At 42.3% G+C, this 21912-nt stretch overlaps 1 protein-coding gene and 1 long non-coding RNA gene across 7 annotated transcripts in view; one reads left to right on the forward strand and one right to left on the reverse strand.

Moving 5' to 3' along the window:
• Positions 1 to 19357, reverse strand: TMBIM6 (transmembrane BAX inhibitor motif containing 6). 2 transcript variants are annotated; one of them, XM_029953805.1, is made up of 10 exons: positions 19250 to 19357; positions 9936 to 10023; positions 9448 to 9556; positions 6624 to 6744; positions 4960 to 5008; positions 4755 to 4852; positions 4449 to 4528; positions 4061 to 4161; positions 3208 to 3283; positions 1 to 2043 (listed from the first exon to the last, which is right to left on the reverse strand). In XM_029953805.1, the coding sequence occupies exons 2-10, from the start codon at positions 9989 to 9991 to the stop codon at positions 2020 to 2022; spliced, it is 714 nt and encodes a 237-aa protein (XP_029809665.1). In that variant the 5' UTR covers positions 9992 to 10023; positions 19250 to 19357; the 3' UTR covers positions 1 to 2019. The 2 variants fall into 2 exon arrangements, with proteins under 2 accessions (XP_029809665.1, XP_029809666.1); XM_029953806.1 differs by lacking the exon at positions 19250 to 19357 and adding an exon at positions 18495 to 18513.
• LOC115303855 overlaps positions 18661 to 21912 on the forward strand; it is a 10871-nt gene continuing 7619 nt past the window's right edge. For 3 of the 5 annotated variants that reach the window (XR_003914270.1, XR_003914272.1, XR_003914269.1), the window contains exons 1-2: positions 18661 to 18757; positions 19215 to 19518. This is a non-coding gene — a long non-coding RNA (uncharacterized LOC115303855). Of the gene's footprint in view, positions 18758 to 19214; positions 20416 to 21912 lie in introns of those variants that run through there. The other 2 variants (XR_003914271.1, XR_003914268.1) reach the window with 2 other exon arrangements.

The raw sequence follows: 21912 nt of genomic DNA on the forward strand, positions 1-21912 counted from the left end.
AAAGGTTAAGGAATTTTCTTTATTTTTTACAAATTAAGACTATGTTGATTTCATATATTTCTGAATCAAAAACACCTTTGTCTTCACAGTATGAGTTAGAGAATGCAGCCTGAGCTGAAAACCAAGAAACTAGAAAAGAAAGTGATAATTACAGTGATTACTGTATTAAAAACCTGTTAGACATTTTCTTTAAAAGTAGTTTTTTTATATCTTGTCATTCTTGGCACTGTTTCTAAAGAAAAAACTCCTTTATCCCAAGCAAAAAAGCATAAGAGGTGGAGTTTGGCTTCAAGAGATGTAACTCGGATTCTCAGGCCTAGCAGAGAATCAACAAATTTATGGAGAGTGCTACTAGGGGGTTTAATGGAAAGGAAGTCCCTTTAGTAAGTTCTCAAGCCAGAAGCTGGAGGCGGCAGCTAGGTCAGAGGGCAGCGTCCTCTGCAGAAGCAAGCCATTCTGGGCAGCATGCCACTCCGGGAATACTAACACCCTGGGAACAAATCTTTTCACGAGGTGGCATGGTGATGTGGTATGCTGCGAACCAGTAGCCACCGGGTCAAACTGTGTGCTGGTTGTGAACAGGGAGAGCCAAAAGTGGTATCCTCCTGGCAATGGGCTTCTGATGGCTCAGTCTCCCTTACACTGAGGACCTATGAGTAACAAGAGTCACAACCGCTCTCGAGGCTGCCTGCCCTTCTGTGCTCGCGGACTGTGGCAGCTCCCTGGGAAAGAGCTGGTGATCCCCATTAGTATCACCCTCCCTAACTCACAACCACAAAGCTGTAGGGAATCAGATGTCTTAGAGGTTTGGTCACCTGGTCCCCGCCTGGAAGGCTACAGATTTCTGGGAACAGGTGAACAGCCCAAAAACTAAAGTGCATCTGTAAAATGAATGTTTATCTACTGCTCTGAATCTCTGGCCTGACACTACTGGCATCCAGGCGGAAGACAGAAATGCACTGAACTGTTATGAATGCTGCCTCCCAAGTCATCACCACCCAGTTCTGCTGATCTGAACAAAGAACCATTCAGTTAGCACGATTTTCTCCCCCACTGCCCTAAACAGGTCCTTATCTAGGTTTGTCTGACAGGATTAGTTTACAATTACCCCCAGGCTCAACCATGCCCCTTCCTTATCCTTCCTCTCCTGGGATCTTCAATCAAAGTCACTGTGGTGGAGGCCACTCAACAACTAAGGATAACCGAAGTACGGATGGGAAGTCAGGGAATTCTATGCTCTAACTTCCATACATAACCAGCCTGTTCATTAATGTCTGACAAGAATCAGTCTTCCCTTTGTACTGAAATCCCCCCTCCTCATGGATAGAAACAGGCAGATCCCTCATGGTCAGACAAGGGATGAGGGAAAGGAACACACAAATCCACAGTTCTTTTATGATAGCAAGGCAGAGAGGTGTGTTTGTCAGACCAGCAGCGGCTTGGGCAGCTCAGAGGAAGTAAAGTATCCGCCAGAAAAGGCTCTTCATTTTCTCTGTAGGTGGTGACAGAGGCTCAGATACAATGAGCCTGCGGTCAACAACGGGATCACCAAACCATTCAGTTAGCATTGAATGGTTTTTTTACAATGGAAAACACACTGCCTAGTCCCACAGGAACTGTGTACAAACCAAACAATGCTGAGCAAAGAAGGGCCGAGGCAGCTCTACCAGTTCAGGTGCGCCTGGTGACGCTCGGCTGGAAAGCGGACTCCGGAGTTTGCTCTGCTGTGGGTCCCACTCCTCATCGCGGCGACTGGCTGCCTGAGCAGGGGAAGAGGCTAGGGCTGGGCTGGGCTGGAAAGGGAGCGGGGAAGGACCCCAGGAACACGAAGCCAAACTCCAAACTATATTCTGCTAATCAGTTTTTTGATCAAAAAATTCAAAGTAGAGAAAACCACAAAGTACAAAAGCTTTTCTGATGCTTTTCATTATCACAGAACACACCACCTGCAATGTGTGCGAAGAGGAAATGAGGGGTGGAGGGAGAGGAGGTCATATTGGGCAAGGCTGGAAGGTCATTTCACTTCTTCTCTTTCTTCTTGTCCTAGAAATTGAGAAAAACTGTCCAATTAATTTTTGGCATCTGACATTCAGGCTAAAAACTCTTCAGTGAGTCAATACCTGGCTATCTTCGGTTAGGGACTGGAAGGGAACAAGACAATAAAAAGGGAGGAGAAATGCTTCCTCGCTGTGGGAGAAACTGAATCTTAACTATCTTCCACTGGCGGTCCCTCAAGTTGCTGACAGACCTGACAGGAATAAAGGTTGAGCTCTTGCCCCCACCTCCACCCTGGAAGCACCTGGCTGGGCCGCCTGACCACTGCTGGCTTAGGCAGAACCACCACAGCTCGGATCCCATCCAGGGAAAGCTGCAGACTGGCAGTCCACCCCAAAATAACCACACAAGAGGCCAAGACCAACTTTCCACTAAGCCGGAGAAGCATAAATCCTGGGCTCAAACCAATGCCCAGAAATAATCTAGTCCAGTGACCTCGTCATTCAATCCTCGGCGCAAGCCCAGTGTATTAAACAGACGAAAGTTGAGTTGCTTTGCCTAAAACCTGCTTGGAGCTCAGTCTAGTCGCTGCAGATACGACAGAGCCACCAATCCCACCTACTCATCTGCTTCCATCAGCACCACACTGTCTCCTGGTTCCTAATAAGAGCTGTCAAAACCTCATGGTTTCATCTGTTCCCCTGCTGCTGGAGGGACATGTACGACACTCACTCGCCAGACACAGAATGCTTCTCTGGAAACAAGACTAACAAACGGATAAAACTGGTCTACTTCTGACACACATTTATAAAAGCTGATTGCCAAGATTAAACAAATTCCCTAGAATATCTTTTCCTGAGTCATAACCATCTTTACAGCCTTTAAATTTTTCATATATAAGATTGTTTCTTGTTACCACTGAAGCCCTTTTCTATTTAATACTAATCTCAGGGATTTGGTTTTTAAGTTTTGTTATTTTTAAGTAATCACTGTACCCCATGTGAGGTTCAAACTTACAACCCTGAGATCAAGAGTCCCACACCAGGCATTCCCCCACCCCACCCTCTTTTTAAAAGGATTTGTGTTACTTGCTCCTTTTTCTCCTTTGGCTAAAGACTTCTGGTAGCCTTAAAGTTAACCAGGACCTACACAGTTTGTAAATTTTCTAATTTGAAATATACACATTCTCTCATAGGTGGTATGCTGACTAACCTTCTCATTCATAGCCAGGATCATCATAAGTTTTCTGAAGAGAGTAATGAAATCTAAGAAGAGGTCAACGCAGTGCCTGAAACAGAAGAATCAGATTACAAATTGGCATTTCCACCTTCTTTTATCCACAGTCCACAGAGGTGCAGACCGTAAAATCCCCATGTCCACCCCTTGAGTGAGCTTCACCAACACCCCACCACCAACTAAATAAAACTCCGGTGTTTGAGATCCTTTTTAACTCAACAAAGCCATGCAACATAGGGAAAAGAAAAACTCGGCTTTAGACTCTGCAGGGGCCCATATCTGAACCCTGAACTACCATTTACTAGTTAAGAAACTCTGAGAGGATTACTACATTTAAAAAATTTATGTATTAAAAAGAATGTATATCTTCTTTTCATTGTTAAAGGTTTTAAAAATACAAAAATAGGGATGCCTGGGTGGCTCAGTCGCTTACGAATCCAACTTCGGCTCAGGTCATGATCTCCCAGTTTGTGGGTTTAAGCCCCGCATCGAGCTCTGTGTTGACAGCTCAGAGCCTAGAGCCTGCTTCAGATTTTGTGTCTTCCTCTCTCTCTGCCCCTCCCCTGCTCAAGCTCTCTCTTTCTCTCTCTCTCAAAAATAAACAAACATTAATTAAATGCGTATCATTAATTCAACTTTTAAAATATCTGCGGTCTTTCAGGAACTGAGGGAGACTATCCCATTTGGTACACAGTTCCAAGAGCATGGGCATCCTACCGCGCAGACCCCCGAAGGCTGGCTGCCTAAGTTTAGCCAGTGCCACCTACTCCACTTTTAACCCTACTGATGGGGACAGAAAGGGAGGTGTTAAAGACCAGTTTTCACTCACCAGATATAATCCTTATCTCCATTCTCAGCTTTTTCAATAATGAGTTGAGTATCAAAAAGGACGAAGCCACACATGACCACCAGCCCCACATACAGGTTTGCCTAACACAAGAAGAATGAGATGAGGTAGATGCCACACAGGAAAAACCAGCTGCACCTCTTTCTGGCTCTTGGCCATTTGCGAGTACAACAAATACTAAGCCTAATGACATTAACATTCATAGGAACAGAAGCCTATGTGTGAAAACCACATTACTTCCATAGGCACAATTCTTCACTGCTCAGTGAAAGTGAGCTTTCTGGAAGATTCTAAGTCTACTGTGCTTTAGGTAGCAAGAAAAAGAAGTGCAAGGGAAATGGCTGCTGGAAAGTTATATGCAAAGTCTCACCTGGAAAAGCCAAATGGATCCAAAGAAAAGATTCCCCAGGGAAGACAAGAGCATCAGGCTCATGGCTGACATCAAGACTCCTGTAAGAGAGGACAAAACGCCATCCTGAGAAAAGCCAAAGCAAAGTAAGGCAACCCCATTAAAGCCATTCCTTAATCCCCCCCCCCCCCCCCCCCCCCCCCGGCCAAATTGAAGACTTTCAATTTCAACCCAACAGTCACAAGAAGTTGGAGGGTAGGGAAAGAGTCCCAGGGGTAATTCTGGCTCTAAAGTGGAGACCCTCACTGTTTTCCAGTCTGCACTTACCTCCCAGAAAGAGGTAACTGCGGCGCCTGGCATAGAGTGCACTCAGGGTGAAGCAGGTGAAGATCATCGCTGTGCCCATGAAGGCAGTGGGAATAATGCTGTTAGAGGAAAAGATCATTAGATTGAGGTCTACAGGTCTGCAAGCCTATTTAGAAAGCATTATCTGCAACGATAAAAAGATGTAAGATGCTAATAAAATAGTTACCTGGGATTGATGGCAATGCACAACTCCAGAGCAGGGCCCAGGCCAACTCCTAGAAAACAAAAAGCCCCAGGACACAGTATTACCATCAACTCCTGAAGAGGACCCCTGTACAAGAGCTGACCATCAAAAAAGTGCAAGCATGCCCTGCTCTTAAAAAACCAATGTGTACTAAAGTAATTAAACCTCTCTCCTCCACCTTGTTTTCCAGAGAACATATACTTGATATTTATTTCTAGACACAGCTACAAAATTGTCCTCTTTTTTTTATTTAAAAAAAAATTTTTTTTAATGTTTCATTTATTTTTGATACAGAGAGAGACAGAGCATGAGAGGGGGAGGGGCAGAGAGAGAAGGAGACACAGAACCGGAAGCAGGCTCCAGGCTCTGAGCTAGCTGTCAGCACAGAGCCTGACGCGGGGCTCGAACCCACGAACGTGAGATCTGACCTGAGCCGAAGTGGGAGGCTTAATCGACTGAGCCATCCAGGCACCCCCAAAATTGTCCTCTTAACTGAAAATCATGGATGACCCAGGGCAAATACAGATGAGGAAAAATGAAGCAGGCACATCACACATTTTTGAGCTAGGGGCACTGGGTGGCTGAGTCAGTTGAGCAACTGCCTCTTGGTTTCGGATCAGGTCATGATCTCACAGTTTGTGGATTTAAGCACCCCCATCAGGCTCTGTGTTGATTCTCAGCACACACCCCCTTTCTCCAAAAATAAACAAACATTAAAAACAGTAAGTAAAAAAAAAAAAAAAAGTTTTTTTTTTTTTTTGAGTTAAACTGTTAAGGCTGCAATACTATGAAGAGGAGTGATGTGAAACAAGTATGGAGGCCAGATCAGGAATCCGAAGAGAAGGCTCAAGGGCAAACCAGTGCCTGGTGGCCAGCAACATGTAGTCTTGCAGGGCGGACTCCCTTTGTAGAAAAGGTCAGACCGGTTCTGCAGGTGGACACTGGCCATGAGGAGGGTGCAGTGGCACCCTGTTCCAGCCCCAACGTTTCCTCCATTCTTGCTATTCTTTCCTTCTGATAATTCCACTCCTTAATGCCTTCACAAACTGGCTTTCCCTATTAAAAAAATCTTAATCTCTAAGTCTCTTCATTTCTACTTCAACACTATATAGATTAGACACGTTCAAAACGAGTTGTACTAAGTCAAATGCTGCTTTGCAAATATTTTTACTATGTAGCTTGAGTCCTGTTTCCTTTAATAATAATTGCAGAAGAATTGTGCTTTTAACTGTTTTCTTGAGAATCAGCAATGTGCTCTGCAGGACGGCTCTCAATGTATGGCTTTAATTGTCAGCAAAGTTCAGAACTGATGATCATGGGAGTGACAGTTGCCAGTGTGAATCCAGTGACAGGCTTAATTATGCTACCTAAGCTCTTGAATCTCATTCATTCACACACATAAATGCTTATTTTGGGATACAAAAGTGTAAGTACAGTCACTAGTCACAAAGAGCTTATCCTCTGGATGGGAAAGATATATCTCTATGAATTAAGAAAGCAATATAAGGCAAAATACACTCAAATACAAGATTGAATAGTATAGTGTGTCAGTTGAGTTCAATCAGAATATACAAATCTTGGGCCTTAAAGAGATACTAGATCTAGTACCCATTCATGCCCCCAAATTAGCCCAGTCGTTACCATACCTGTAAGAAAAGCAAATCCAGCAAGAAGTCCCAGTCTTTTTTGTTCCGTTTCATGGCTATGAGGTGTTGCCATCAGCCAAATCATCAACCCCAGGGAGCCCAAGGCAGAGAGCAGGCCAGCCTATTAGATCCAGAGTCAATAATTAAATATGTGAAAATATCACATTTATTCTGCAGGAGACCTTATGGGGATCAAATATTCATCTGCACTAACTAATACTGGCCTCTAACCTGGAGGCAGTGGAAAAGGCAGAGGCCGGAAGGAGAAACCAAAAGCCTCACAGGACAGGGTTAGGTGGGGGTTAAGAGGCTCTTCTGACCTGGGTAGTCTATCAGTCACAAGTACCCAATCAAACTGTGATTCTCGCCCAGGACAAAGATCAAGTGACAAGTGCTTGAAGCACATTCAAATCTGTAGGACAAGTAGAAACGAACTCTTTAAGAACACTTTAAAACACATGCAACGAGTGGTGCCTGGGGGGCTCAGTTGATTAAGCATCTGACTTGGCTCAGCTCCTGAGCACTCAGCTCCTGAGTTCAAGCCCTGAATCAAGCTGTCTGCTCTCAGCACAGAGCCCACTTTGGATCCTGTCTTCCCCTCTCTTCTCCTCCCCAGCTTGTTCTTTCTCTCTCTCTCAAGATAAATAAACTTAAAAACACACACAAACCCATAAATATATACACCTTTACAGAGAAAACTGACTGAGATGATACTACAAACTGCATGTCTATGATCCCCCCCCAATTCATGTTTTAAGTTTTAACCCCTATTGTGCTGGTATTTCAAAGGGTGGGGGTCTTTGAAAGGTGATAAGGTCATGAGGGTGGAGCCCTCATTAGTGAGTGCCTTATAGCAGAGATCCCAGAGAGCTCCCTTGCCTCTTCCGCTGTATGGAGACACAGCCACTAGACGGTTATTTACACAGGAAGCAGGCCCTCACCACAGATTATCTGCTGGTGCCATAATCTTGAACTTCCAGCCTCCCAAACTGTGAGAAATGTTTGTTGTTTAAGCTACTCAGTCTGTGGTAATCTGTTTGAGCAGTTTGAATGGAGTGAGACAAGAGGGTAAGAACCAAAATGTCAACAGTTATTTCTGGGTGATAGGATTAGGGAGTTTTTATTTTTCTCGTCACTAGTCTGTTGTCCAAATTCTCTATAATGAACATGCATTAGTTTTGTAAGAAGAAAAAAATCATTTAAAAAATTCAAGTGGGAAAAGCTAGGCACTAGAAAAAGAGAAAAATCATTAAGGAGGTATGTGGAGACTGAAGTTCCTTTCTTCCTTAAAAGGTATAGCCTGATCCTTGTTTTTCTCGTAGTTATGCTCTATAAAGTCTCTGTGAACAATGAATTAATGAATAATGATCAACTCCTCCTGAGGAAAATAAAGGGTTAGATTCTCGTCTACCTCTGGTTATGTTTTCTTCACCTGAACAATATGTGTTTTATGTGTGTTTATGTTTAAGGACACTTTATCTGATATACACTGTTGATTCATTAACCTTGAACTCATGGCCAATAGCACTACAACTTGTGCTGGAACAAAGCTTACTTAACACATATTATTTTCTCCAAAAGACACATCACAGTCTTCGTGAATTTTTTTGCAGTTAGTAACATCTTTTGCACTTAGAAATACTAGACAGCACTCTAACATCATGCTTGGGATCCACTTTAAACAGTGACATCACCACCAAAATCACAAAAATGCAAAAAATGTGGCACTACACTGACCATGAAAAGGATCCTTGCTTATTAGTGCAAACTCTTGAAACAGCGCAGTGTGTTGCCTCATTCAACTTCAGCCGGGACATGTGAGATGCGCAACACAAAGTTTCTGCGGTTCTGCTTTATGACTGCAAATGTCTGTAAAAGTACTGTGAGGACCGATTTTAGGGCTACACATTTTAGCAAGTACGTAAATTCATAAATTTATTAATGAGGATAACTGCATTTTACTACATTACTTTAAAAAACGAAACAAAACCGAAAAAACAAAAGCCAGAAGCCAAAATGGCCACTCTTGCCTAGAAGGTGGAGTATGTTTTAGTCTAAATTCCAGGGATTAAAGTCTTATCCTTTGAGTATCTACAGTAATTTCTCACACATCCTCTGGCAGGAGATGTCTGAGCATAGGGACAGTTCTCAGTAGTGGCAAATGCCAACACAGACACACCCCCTGTACTTACACTAAAAAGGACACTTGAAAGGACAAGTCTTGGTTAGGGAGACCTTCAAACTTTTTGGTTATTCCTCAACTTTTATTCCTTTTATTCCAACTGGCCAAACCCCAGGTCTCTTTCAACACAGGAAAATTGAGTTGTTGAAGGCTTTTAACTCAATCATGCAGATATAAGAGCATCAGAGAATAAAATAATAAATAAATAAAATAAAATCCTTGAAGGTCTCAACCCTGCTTCTCCTGATAAGCATACAATCAGTGTTCTGTATCTCAGAACTCCACAGTCACAGGCAAAAAAGAGGAAGAATGGAGGAAAAGATAGATAAAATGGCTACCATGCAAACCCCAGCAGTCACGTCATACCACTACTTAGCACTACTTAGCACGTCGGGGTTGTACACGTCAGCTGCCCATCATTCAGTGTCCAGGTTATGACATTCTGTTTTCAGTATCTAGAGAGGGCACAGCTGCCAAAAACTTGAAATGGCTCTGCATGCCCTCATTTACCAGCTAACTCTGATTCAGATCACAAACTACAGGAAAGGATTAAGGAGGGATACAGGCTTGCACCACCCTGCTGAGCTGGTTTCAACCTAATGCAATTTGTGTCACAGCAACTAGGAGAGAAACTGCTCTTACCTGAAGGAAATGAGTGACCACATGGACATAGGCCCCCGCAGCCGCCACAAACATACAGAGGGCAAAACTGGCATAGACCTTCTTCAGGTGCTGCTGCGTTGAGGGGGTTCTAGGATAGAATGTTAAACAGCCATCATTCTAGGTCCAATCTCATTTCTAAGCTAACAATCATTTCCCTCTCTTCTTCTCAAGGCATATGTGTAAGTTATAATAAAGAATGTTTCAAAAATAAGTTAACTGAGAATCTTAAATGCCGGAGAAGAGCCAAAGGCTTCAAATTATGAACAATCAGTATCCAAACTATAATAACTAAATGGTTTATCAGTGACCACACAACAGCCCTTAGATCTGGGTGCTTTTTATTAGAAACTCTGGATTCTAGCAAAGCTAATATGTTAGTTTATACATACAAAAGTTAATAAAGTAGGAAAAGAAACAAGATATAAGAGGAAATGCAATTATAAACTCGTCAGGATCAAAACACTTACATGTGGGAAAATTTTAGGAGGGCATCAAAGTTGATCTTCCGATCAAATATGTTCATGATGCCACAGTCTGTGGGACACAGCCTCCACTCTGTAGAATCAAGGTAAGAAAAAAAGTTATTTTAAAGATACAAGATGCACAAAGTAACATACACAACCTTCTCATGGAAAAATAGCAACATACAAGTTTGGAAAAATGAAACTATCTAAAATCTCACTGTTCTAACAGCCATTTTCATTTTTATGTATTTGCTTCTAAGATACGTTTGCAATCATACTCAACCATTTTAAAGGGGACAGAGGAAATAAAGCCATCTTCTTCTCCCCAAACTATTTTGTTATTAGCATTTGATTCTTTCAGAAGGTAACTTGTCCCTTTCTTTGAGAAATTACCAGTTAGCAATCTAGTTAAAGGGACCCAGTCACTGGAACATAAAGCAATTTTATATCACTGTTTCAAGATGCTAGAGAATTCTCTCAGCAAAGGCACAGAACCTCATGATGAAGGGAGGGAGGGACAATGGGAAGAAAGGAGCTAGGCATGGCAACAGGTCTTGAATTTTAAATATACACATGTAGAAACTTTCCAGCTAGTGCATGTTAGAACTGAATGAACTAAAAGATTTACAATTTTAAAAAGAGAAAAGTGCAGAAAGAGTTTTTTAAAACATAATTTCAGAACGTTTCCTACAGAAGAGTTGGAATAGCACAAAGAATACCCAAATTTTCTAAATGTTAGTATCGCCCCTATTTGCAATATCCCTTTACCCCTAAACATTTCAGTGTGTACATCCTGAAAACTGATCAAAACCAGGAAATTAACACTGACACAATTCTACCATCTGATCTAGAGACCTTATTCAGATTTTGTCAACTGTCCCAATAAGTCACAGAAAGGACATTTTTAATTGAGGTTACACTCCATCAACACCATTAAAGTTAGGCTTTTAAATTTTTGCTCCCTCCTCTATCTCACATGCAATCCTAAATAAATACATTCAATCAATAGAGCTAAAACCTAACCAAGAATTCTCATCTTTCCTAAATATCAATCATCCACGATCATCCAGATTCTTAATAGACCCATAGTCTATTCATTTCAAAGTGACTCTAATACTGCAGTGTATGGGGGAGTATTAAAACACAAAAGGTTAAAAAAAAACACACACACAAAAGGTTGGGACGCCTGGGTGGCTCAGTCAGTTAAGCGTCTGGCTTCGGCTCAGGTCATGATTTCACAGTTCGTGGGTTCGAGCCCTGCATCGGGCTCTGTGCTGACAGCTAGCTCAGAGCTTGGAGCATGTCTTTGGATTCTGTGTCTCCCTCTCTCTCTGACCCTCCCCTGCTTGTGCTGTCTCTCTCTGTCTCTCAAAAATAAATAAAAAACAGAAAAAAATTTTAAAAAGAACACACAAGAGGTAAATAATTTGAAAGACAGGCCAACTACTCCTGCCTGCTCTAATCAGCACCTAGTCCAATACTCAGCAAAATTAATTTGGGCAAGAAAAGATATAGTTTTATGCTGACTCCTGAGAAATCTGCACCCGTGGAAAGATTCCATTCATCTAGTTCACACGAATCACTACCATTTGTTTACTGAGGCTTGCTTTCGCACACATGAAACAATTACAATGGCTAGCTGGCTTTCTCTGGATTTCCTCTTTCCTTTCTCACCAACATGCCTACTCACCTCAATTTTTTCGTTAGTTCTATTCTTAAGGATGGATACAGTGAGAAGCTGCAGAACTCACTAAAGCTGCTGCTCACACCTCGAAGTCACAGGGCTCTGGGCCCTCTTGATCTAGATGGTGCAACTATTGCAGGCTGTTGCATGGCCAACCACAGCCTTCCACAATCATGATGAACACATCCTCTAGAGAGCATACTTACAGGGTGGCAGAATCCAGCACCTGGAAAGTGTGTTTGTTTAAGGCTTCCATTAACACCCCTAATGACATCCCTAGACAGAGCTTGCAACAGTTCTGAAGCAACCTTCAGAGCCAAGTTTCTCAGTGTTCACAACAATACCACACAAGTACCTCTTGCTTCCAATTTCAAGTATTAAAAAAAGGTGGTGAATGGGTCGTGCAGGGTAAATCGTCAAAACCAGAGGACTGTTAGAAAGGGGCAACACCCTGTAACCAGACCCCACTGAGTGGAAACAGTGGGAAGAGATGACAGAAACTCCTCTTTCCCAGTTTGCTCTTTGATATTTCCCAGGGGGTACTGACGGCCTCTTAGAATTGTTGATGGAAAAACCAAAACTATCAAAAGGTTGTGAGGATAGGGAGTATCAAATAGGAATTTCTCCATGATTTAGTGGTGCCTCAGGGTTTAAAATCATTTAAAAAAATCAATTAAAACCAGTTTTCCAGCATCACCCCTGATTCAAAAATTTAAGTGAAATATGTAATTACCAATTTTTCTAGATGCAAAGGCACATAGCAATTTAGTAATAGGTTTATGGGAGGAAACACAGTACAGTATACACTTAATAATGACATGATGTATATATGACATAATTTATTTCAGAACTGTTAAACATGAGGGGTAAAAGTCAGGTCTTAGAATCACAGAAATATGGCAGTTTGTTCTAGGTCTGTTTCAAATAGACAAGAACTAATGTACAGATAAGTAACGAGTCAAAATGGTTCGTAGAAGTTTTGCCGGACTGCCCTAATCGAGTCTCTATCTTAGCCTCAACTACTTATGCTCAGAAGTTGCAGGGAAAGCATATCTACATTTCAATGGTCAATATGCAAACTCAGCTGAACAAGATTCAACTGCACTCATAACTCAAAAATAGCTCCCATACCAAAATCATTTTCAGTCCCAGGGAACAGTTAGCTCCTTACAGAGTTTGAAGTATTAAAAACCATTAACCAAGTAACTCAGCTAACATTTCAAAGGGGCCCCACAATTAAACGAGTATCTTTGTTTTAAAAAAAGGATGTTAAAATAAGTCTTACGCATATCATATGCTTTATGTATAAATTTTACCACAATAAAGGAAAAAAGTGTATTACAAGTTGCTCAAAAATTATTCAGTAGTTCCCCTAACATATATCAGCCCACTACGAAACTCATTCCAGCACTGGTCTGTGTTACCCTGGATGGCAACACATACAAAAATTTAGAAATTGCATCCACTCTCCCATTCCCTAGTTCTACACTCAAATTTAAACAAGGAGGTGGGATTATTTAGTTAGAATACTATGTGTACAGTGCCTCATAGACTCATGAGAAACACATCACCATTCTGTGGTTCCTCTGGCCAGCCTCCTCTGCTGGAGGCACCCAAAAACATAACAAAACTTACTGCACAGCTTTACCAAGAAAGAAAAAAAAATTAATACACTGTTTTGAGTTCTATTTCTGAGGTCTCAACAGGGGCAGGCAGAAGACAGATAGTCTCATCAACGAACATCCATGTCTCATATCCTGTTAAATCTCTTATTTTGTTCTAGGTATCTTCCCTACATTTGTCCTAAAATGAAAAATTATCAAGGGCCAAGCCTTGAAATCAAAACAAAACTCTCTACAATCTTATTTCACTATGTATTAAATATAGTCCACATGAAACATAGCCAAGTGGCCAAAGGCTATGCAAAACAGTAACAATCATGAATTTTAAAAAATTCCTTACCTTTTATTTTATTTTTTTAAACATTTTTTAAAATTTTGTTTATTTATTTTTGAGAGAGAGACAGAGTGCAAGTTGGGGAGGGGCAGAGAAAGAGAGACAGAATCCAAAGCAGGCTCCAGGCTCTGAGCTGTCAGCAAAGAGCCTGATGCAGGGCTCGAACTCACGAGTGGGAGATCATGACCTGAGCTGAAGTCAGACGCTCAGCCAACTGAGCCACCCAGTTGCTCCCTTAGCTTTTATTTTTTATTTATTTACTTAAAAAAATTTTTTTAGTGCTTATTTATCATTGAGAGACAGAGAGAGATGGAGCATGATCATGGGAAGGGCAGAAAGAGGGGAGACACAGAATCTGAAGCAGGCTCCAGGCTCTGAGCTGTCAGCACAGAGCCTGATGCAGGACTCAAACGCATGAATCATGAGATCATGACCTGAGCCAAAGTCGGACGCTCAACCAACTGAGAAACCCAGGCGGCCCTCCTCCCCTTACCTTTTAAAGATAAGAGCTTGCTGACTGTTGGGCAGAAGGCTGTCTTAATGTATACAATTTAACATTAAACCAGAAAGTCACAGAAACATTGTTCATACATTTAATTAAAAATTCAGTTTTTGGGGCACCTAGATGGCTCGGTTAGCTGACCTTTAGACTTTGACTCAGGTCATGATCTCATGGTTTCTGAGTTTGAGCCCTACGCTGGACTCTGAGCTGTCAGCTCAGAGCCTAGAGCCTGCTTCATATTCTGTGTCTCCCTGCCCCTCCCTAGGTTGTGTGCACACACTGGCTCTCTTGCTCTCCCTCACGCTTTCTCTCTCAAAAATAAACATTTTAAAAAACCACTTAGTTTGTGAATTATATGGTTCCTTATTCCTTTTGTAATTCCATCATTTTGAGTCCTCTTCTCACACATCTAGAAGGGACCAATTGATACTTGAGAGAAAAGAAAAATTCCATGCGATTAAAAAGGTGGGGGGCTCAGGTCATGATCTCACAGTCCGTGAGTTCAAGCCCTGCATTGGGCTCTATGCTGACAGCTCAGAGCCTGGAGCCTGCTTCAGATTTTCTGTCTCCCTCTCCCGCTAGCACTCTGTCTCTCTCAAAAATAAATAAACATAAAAATTTTTTAAAATAATTAAAAACAGGCAAGGCGGGAATGGGAGCAGGATTGTATTTTTTTCAATAGTTCTTCCTACTAATTAATAGCTTTCAGACTCTGTATAACCATGTACCTAGAATAGTGGTTAAGAGCATGGCTAACTGCATTTGAACCGTAGCTGAAATTTCCTTAGCTGTGTGACATGAAGCAAGTTTCCTCATTTGCTTTAGTCTCCTCATTTGTATATAGTAACATATAATATCCTCCACTTCATAGGCTTATATGAGATAATACCAAAAAAGTGCTTAGAATAGTGCTTCTTGCATGAGACTGGCTCCATAGACTCGCTCCATATATTAACCATTGTTTTACTAGTGTAAATACGCATTACTCTCATGTCCTCAGTGCATTAATTTCCCCTAGCTTTAGAAAACATTAACTGTAGGGGGGCAAAACATCAGAAACTCTTTAATAATATAGAGAACAAACTGAGGGTCGATGGAGGGGTTGTGGGGGGCAGGCTAAATGGGGCAAGGGACATAAAGGAAGACAGACACTTGTTTGGATGAGCACTGGGTATTATATCTAGGGGATGAATCACTGGAATCTACTCCTGAAATCATTATTGCACTGTATGCTAACTTGGATGTGTATTTTAAAATAATAAATAATAAATAAATAAATTAAACACTAAGTTTGTAAGTCTAACTTACATATGCCTCTTAAAAATATTAGTCAACCATTAGCTCACAGCTAACTATATCCTGCAGACTTAATATTTTACTCAAATGAGTAAAATTAAATGGGGAAGATGAGGGAGGAATCTAAGATAATTATAAACTGGAATTTAAAGGAATTTGATAAATTTTATTACTAGAGAACATTACTTTTCTTTAAATGCCATGCCTCTCCTCAGGCATATTTACACAGCACCTCCTGTCCCACAGGGCCAGAAGGTGTTTTGAGACAGCCTAATAACCACTAAGTGATAATACAATGTGGTAGAGAGTTTCATGAAGTAAATGGTCATTAGCTTGATGCTTTCCTTGGCATCCCTAAGAGGTAGGTCAGTTTGGTTTCAGGAAATCCAAAGAACTGTTTCAACAGGACTGGGATCTGATGGTCCTGGATTTGAACCCTAGATGTTCCAGACCTCCCCTTAACTTGGACCAAGATCCTTGACTAGCTAGATTAGCTAGTTAACACTGAATCTTGTCTCACTAGAGTGCTGCCTCAGAACCAAGCCAGTAACTAGAGATGTAATGCCTATTACCTTCAATAAATTATTTTTTGCATCCAACTTTGACACTACTGAATCCCTTTCTCCATAACCATGTTTGACAGACTAAATCATAAGGAGGCACCAATAACCTAAATACATATTCATCTTCCCGTGTAAACCAGTAAGCCCTCTCCAGTAACAACATATTTAGCTCAAATCAGAGTAGGCACAGATTAGGAAAAACATCACACCCATTCAATTCATATCCTTGAAGCTCTTTTTAAGTGTTTTGGACTCTAGTTAAATGTGCCTGAACTTCTCTCACACATTTGGCTATAAGCACCCTGAGAGCAGAACTTGCATCTGATTTGGCTCTCTATCCCCCACATTTAGCACAACCAGGAGTCCCAGGAGTGCTGCAGCCTCAAATCGACACTCCCAAACTGGCTCAAAGGGGAACCTACCATGCGGGGTAACTAGAGGCCCTAAACGCCAATCTCTACAGTTTTTGGAAATCAAAAATGGGTTTATTAAAAAAGCTACTCCATGAAATTTGGTTAGAAACTCGGGGGGAGGGGTGCCTGGGTGGCTCAGTTGGTTAAGCTTACAACTTCAGCTCAGGTTATGATCTCACAGCTAATGTGTTCAGGTCCAACATCAGAGTCTGTACTGACAGCTCAGAGTAGAGCCTGCTTTGGGTCCAGTGTCTCCCTCACTCTCTGCCCCTTCCCTGCTCATGCTCGGTCTCTCCCTCTCAAAAGTAAATAAACAAGAAAACAGTTACAACTCCATAAAAATAAAAAAGAAACTCTGGGGGAACAAAACAGGGTGAAGTGGAAGACACTTCTAACAGATTCTACAGTCAAGTCAAAGTAGCAAAGGAAAATTTAGCGGATATAACATCAAGAGAATATTCAGTATTTTCCCAAAGGAGATTAATACCCACGGGTAGTTTATGAAATAAAGTGAAACTTCAAACCAGTAGTAGTATCTTTTATAATGCCACTAACTACATTTATATAAAATTTTACAACTTTTAAAGCGCTTTTACATATGTTATCTCCTTTGATCTTCACACTAATCCATGAGCAAAGGGCAAAAATGATTAGTCTCCCTTTAAAAAGAAAGTTCAAAAAGGCAGCATAATAGTGACACAAGCACTGGCTTTGGAGTCACAAGTCCTGCCATTTTCTACCTCATAATTTTGGGGAAATCATTTTACCTACGATCATCTAGGCTTCCTTATCTGGAAGATAAGGATGATTAACACTGCTCTACTTGCTCTACCAAGCTTATTGAATGCTGGCGAGAAGACGTGTGGGACATAAACGTACAGCATAGGGGAATGTAGTCAGTGAGACTGTAATAGTGTTTGTATGGCGAGATGGTAACTATACTTGCATAACGTGGGAGCACAGCATAACGTACACATTTGTTGAATCACTATATTGTACACCTTGTTGCATCACTATGTTGTACACCGGAAAGTAGTGTAACACTGTGTCAACTATACCTCAATTAAAAAAAAAGAAAAGAAAAGAAAATCTGTGTGAAATCATTGTAAAGTACTCAACGGACAAAAGGACACTAGTATTGACCAACACCACAAAGTTATATAATAGAATCAAAACCAGATTAGGGGCCTTCTGACCTCTAATGTCTGGTGCTCTCTCTATTATGTAGGGTGTCTACAGCAGAAAAGCAAGTTTTCATTAAGGCAGTTCCAGCCATTGGCAAAGAGAAATCTTAAAAAATATTAACACATGCTGATTCCTATTACACTTTTCTATATTTTTCAGCACTTTTGCAATAAACATGAACTATATGCATCACCAGGAAAAAACCCAAAAATCCTGACTAAATATCTGGATTAATTTTACTTTCCTATTCTTAGGACAGTAAGACTTCAGTCATATCAATAGTAGGGGAGGGAGAGAGACAGGAAGAAAGCGGGTTCACTAAGCCATGTTTCCACAGATAAATAATGGAAGGAAACTGAATGCAAATTAAAGAGTGTTTCTCAAGGATTCAACTATTCTGTCTCTACTGGAGTAAAATGGCAGAGAATCTAAGTACCAACATATTCTTGAAGTCAGAACAAAAAACATTAGACCAAGACAAACCACCAAAGAAAGTAAACCTAAAAATTACAGAAATAGTGTATTTGCAGAAACCCTAAGAATTTAGTTATGCAACTTCAATAATCTTTCTTCAACTTAATTCTTACCCAAAAAATAAACTAAAACTGAGTATCAATAAATAACTAGAAAAGCCTCTTCGCCATTAACTTTTAACCTCAAAAGCTTTGTTTCAGGCACAGTCAGCTCTTCTACAGTGTTACACATTCACAAGTTAACTATTGCTGTAACAGTCAAGTTCAGAGAGGTTTTTGTTATTGTTTGGCCAATGAAAGACTGATGCGGTAGGCAATGCATTCTGGGTTGGCACACTTAAAAATAAAAATTACCAAAACCTACTAACTACCACAGACCCAGCAAGTAGGCCCAAGAAATCAACAACCGCTCAACGACGACTTTCCTGGGTGGGACTTTGACAAAGTCGACCACAAGGCTCAGGATCAAGCAAAGTCAAGGCCACCTCACCTGTCCAAAGGCAACCAATCAGGCCAGAACGGGGCTACACTTTGGGGCTGGAAAGCCAGAAGGATCTTCTCACCTCCTGCCTCTGCTTTCGGCTTCCAAGTAACTAAGGAGCTTCGCGTGTCACAGACGAGTGTGAGTGACATCACTTGACTGGCCGTGACCGGGCAGCCTGCCTGACCAGGCCCTTCCTCGAGTCCTGGCCCTCGCCGCTCACCCAGATGGGGGCCGGCCAGACGGCCAGCAGCAGAGCAGCTATCAGTCGGGTGGGGTGAGGGTGACCACAAACCTGTGAGGTTTCGCTTTCCTTAGCCTCGGAAGAAAGGGGCGGGGGACGTGACCTGAATTCAAGCAGTCGAGGCTGGGCCAAATGGCCCCTGCGCCTACTCTTGGCGAGAGGGAAAAGAGAAAAACCGCAGGGTGGGAGGGAGGAAGGTAGGAAAAGGGACTAACAAAGACCCTTCGCTGGCACTCGCGTGCAAAACCGGGGCCTCGAGGCCCAGCAAAACCTGGCGGACTCGCCCCCGCCCCTCCCCCACGCCTGTACGGTTGCGCATGCGCAGTACTAGTTACCGATCTTACCCCTCCCTGCCCAGCTTTCCGGAGTTCCCATTGCGGAGCAGGGCCCCATTCCCCGAAGATTCAGTCCGTAGGAATACTGGGACTATTCCCACTCTTGTTCAGACAATAATTGCTAATTCCCTTTCCATTTCTCACTCCCAGCTTGCGCGGTCCCAGCTTCAGACGCATGTTCTTACCGGCTTCTGAAGAACCCACACACCTCTTCTCACACCGGATGTGCTTCTGACTCTCCCAGGGTCCAGTCCAGACTCCTCACTCAGCGTCTGCCCGTCGAAGGAAGCTCCGCCTCTGCGTTCCGCTTAAAGCCAGTCCTCATTGGCCGTTGGCCGCACCTCTACCTTGCCATTGGCTGTACGTGCGTAAACAACGGCTGCTTACTTCAGAGCCATTCGCTACTGCCCTTGTCAGTCAAGACTCTGGCCGCCAACCGGTGTCGTAGCAAAAGGTCTCCGCCTCTTCCCCGTAGTTGGGAAAGACCGCGGTCTAACACCGCCCCTAGTGGAGGAAGTGGAGAGGGGCAGGCCCCACCCAGATACCTGACTAGTCGCGGAACCCCTACAACGCTAGATGGGAAAGCGCGGCTAAGTCCTGGGATTCTGCTTTTAAGCTTCTCATGGAATGTTAAAGCGGGAAAGAAATTCAGATAACACGTAAAAAAGGGCTCTCACAGGAGTCAATCTACCTTTAATCTTGCCGAGTTTAGGCTTTAGAGCACTCCTGGTAGGCTCAGCGAACTGTCCAGGAATGCGAGGAAAATATAGCAGCCCCAGTCCTGCATCGGAAGCACCGACACCTTCTAGCCCAAGTGGTGGTCCTGGGGCCGCGGGCGGGGCTGACGGGCTTTCAGAATCACCTTGCCTGCTTGGGGGAAATGGGCGACAACTTAACAATCATTTCGGTCTGTGAAAGTAGGGAGAGGGAACGAGGGTGGCGACCTGGCAAAACTGCCCGGGCAGCCCGGAGAAACTGAACCAAGAGAGATGAGAGGGCTGGAGTTACCCAAGGGCTTGTCCCGGGCCAGAAGCATCACCTGTGCAAAAACTCATAGTAAGGAGTTGTGACCCTGATTAAAAAAAAAAAAAGTTTATACACTGTCAAATTTTTTAACTCGTTTTTTTACTAATTTATCTAATATCTCTATAAGAATAGTACAAAATTGACATATGAAGAGGCAAAGAGTATGCAGCCAAAAAAATGTAGTAAAAAAAAAGAGTTTATAGTGGTTGCCAGTCAGTTTAAAATACTCCTTTTTTTTCTGGATTGTGTGACGTTTGCTGTTTTGTCAGCATTTTAAAATAGACAATGATTCTTTTTCTTATTCTAAATAAATATTGACTTATTACATAATTTTGTATTCTATTTCTTAAATACAAGGCCACAACTGTATATGTTTTAGGCTATACAGAATAGAGATTCACCCCTGCCTCTCATTTTATTTTTTAGTATATTTTTTAAAGTTTATTTATGTATTTATTTTGAGGGGGGATGCATGCATGTAGAGGGGCAGAAAGAGAGGGAGAGAGAATCCCAAGCAGGATCCTTGCTGTCAGTGCCGAGTACCCTCTCCTCCTTGGGGCACAAACTCACCAACCCTGAGATCATGACCTGCGTTGAAATCAAGAGTCAATGATGCTTAACCAACTGAGCCATCTAAGTACCCCCTGCCTCTCATTTTATAGATGAGAAAACAGGCCCCTGGACAAAAAAGGTTCTAGCAAAATAAGGCAAGAAATTTGGATTAAGCATTGGATCAGTGGAGATAAGATCAGAATCCAGGATTTAAGAAATAACTTTCTAGAAGGATAGAACAGTTATCTTTTTAGTAAAGAATACAAATGTGCAGGGTATGCTTCTCAGTACCCAAACTCAGGTATGCAGTAAATATAATTTTACTTTCTAGAGTACAACCTAATATTTACCCTTAACCTCATTCCATCAGAGTGGGTGAAAAACTTCCTTAGGGTTTCTCTCCCTCTCTCCTCTCCCTCCCTAATTTCTGCTACATTTCTTGGGTAAAGTGCTTGGAAACAGGGCCTATCCGGTTCCTGGTCATCAATCTACACAGGTTGCTGCAGAGGTTTTTACCTTTGTACTCACACAGCAGCTCTATATTCTATGCCATAGTTAAGGCACAAGAACCCCTTTGTCAGGCTAATGTTGAATTCTCTGCCTAGAAGAATAAGTTGCGAAGGGTTTGGCCTGCATGGTTATTCATTCATTGATGAAAGATTATTCATTCCTTTTCTGGCTCAGAGTCTGTTGTAAGATTCTGCAGTTAAATGTCAGCAGGAGTTGCAGTCACCCAAAGGCTTGACTGGGGCTGGAGGAATTACAAGGTGGTTCACTCGTATAGCTGACAATTAGGTGCTAACTGTTAGCTTGGAGGCCTGAGTTCCTCTGCATGTGGGGTCCTCCTTAGGACTGCTTGAATGTCCTCACAGCATGAGAGCTGGCTTCTTTTCTTCTTCTTCTTCTTCTTCTTCTTCTTCTTCTTCTTCTTCTTCTTCTTCTTCTTCTTCTTCTTCTCTTTCAGAGTGAGAAATCACAGTGACAAGGAGAGCCAGATGGATATATTTTTTTACAGCTTATCCCCATAAATCACATAGCAAGCACTTCCTTTAATAACAGCCTATTCCAAGGCTCCTGCCCTGGCTTGTGTGCCTCAGAGGGCCTCATACTTTGAAGGGCCTTCCTGAAAATCTTCTAGGTATCCATTATGTGCCTGGGACCAGCCAGAGCCAGCAGTACTATCAAAGCTGAGCCCAGACCAGGCCCTGAATGAGCCCTTCTCCTAGTTTCTCTCCTTCATGGCATTCCCCAATCCCAGGTTGCCTGAGGA

This window comes from Suricata suricatta, chromosome 10 (assembly GCF_006229205.1).
Source record: "Suricata suricatta isolate VVHF042 chromosome 10, meerkat_22Aug2017_6uvM2_HiC, whole genome shotgun sequence".
Classification (NCBI taxonomy): domain Eukaryota; kingdom Metazoa; phylum Chordata; class Mammalia; order Carnivora; family Herpestidae; genus Suricata; species Suricata suricatta.

Excerpts from the sequence above, each read along its gene's own strand:
- TMBIM6 (XM_029953805.1), bottom strand. The coding sequence starts at position 9,991 with ATGAACATATTTGATCGGAAGATCAACTTTGATGCCCTCCTAAAATTT. Across the intron at positions 5,009-6,623 it reads TGGATTTGCTTTTCTTACAG|GAGTTGGCCTGGGCCCTGCT; the intron begins GTATGGTAACGA and ends TTTGTTTTCTAG. Across the intron at positions 4,853-4,959 it reads TGCATTGCCATCAATCCCAG|CATTATTCCCACTGCCTTCA; the intron begins GTAACTATTTTA and ends TTCCTCTAACAG.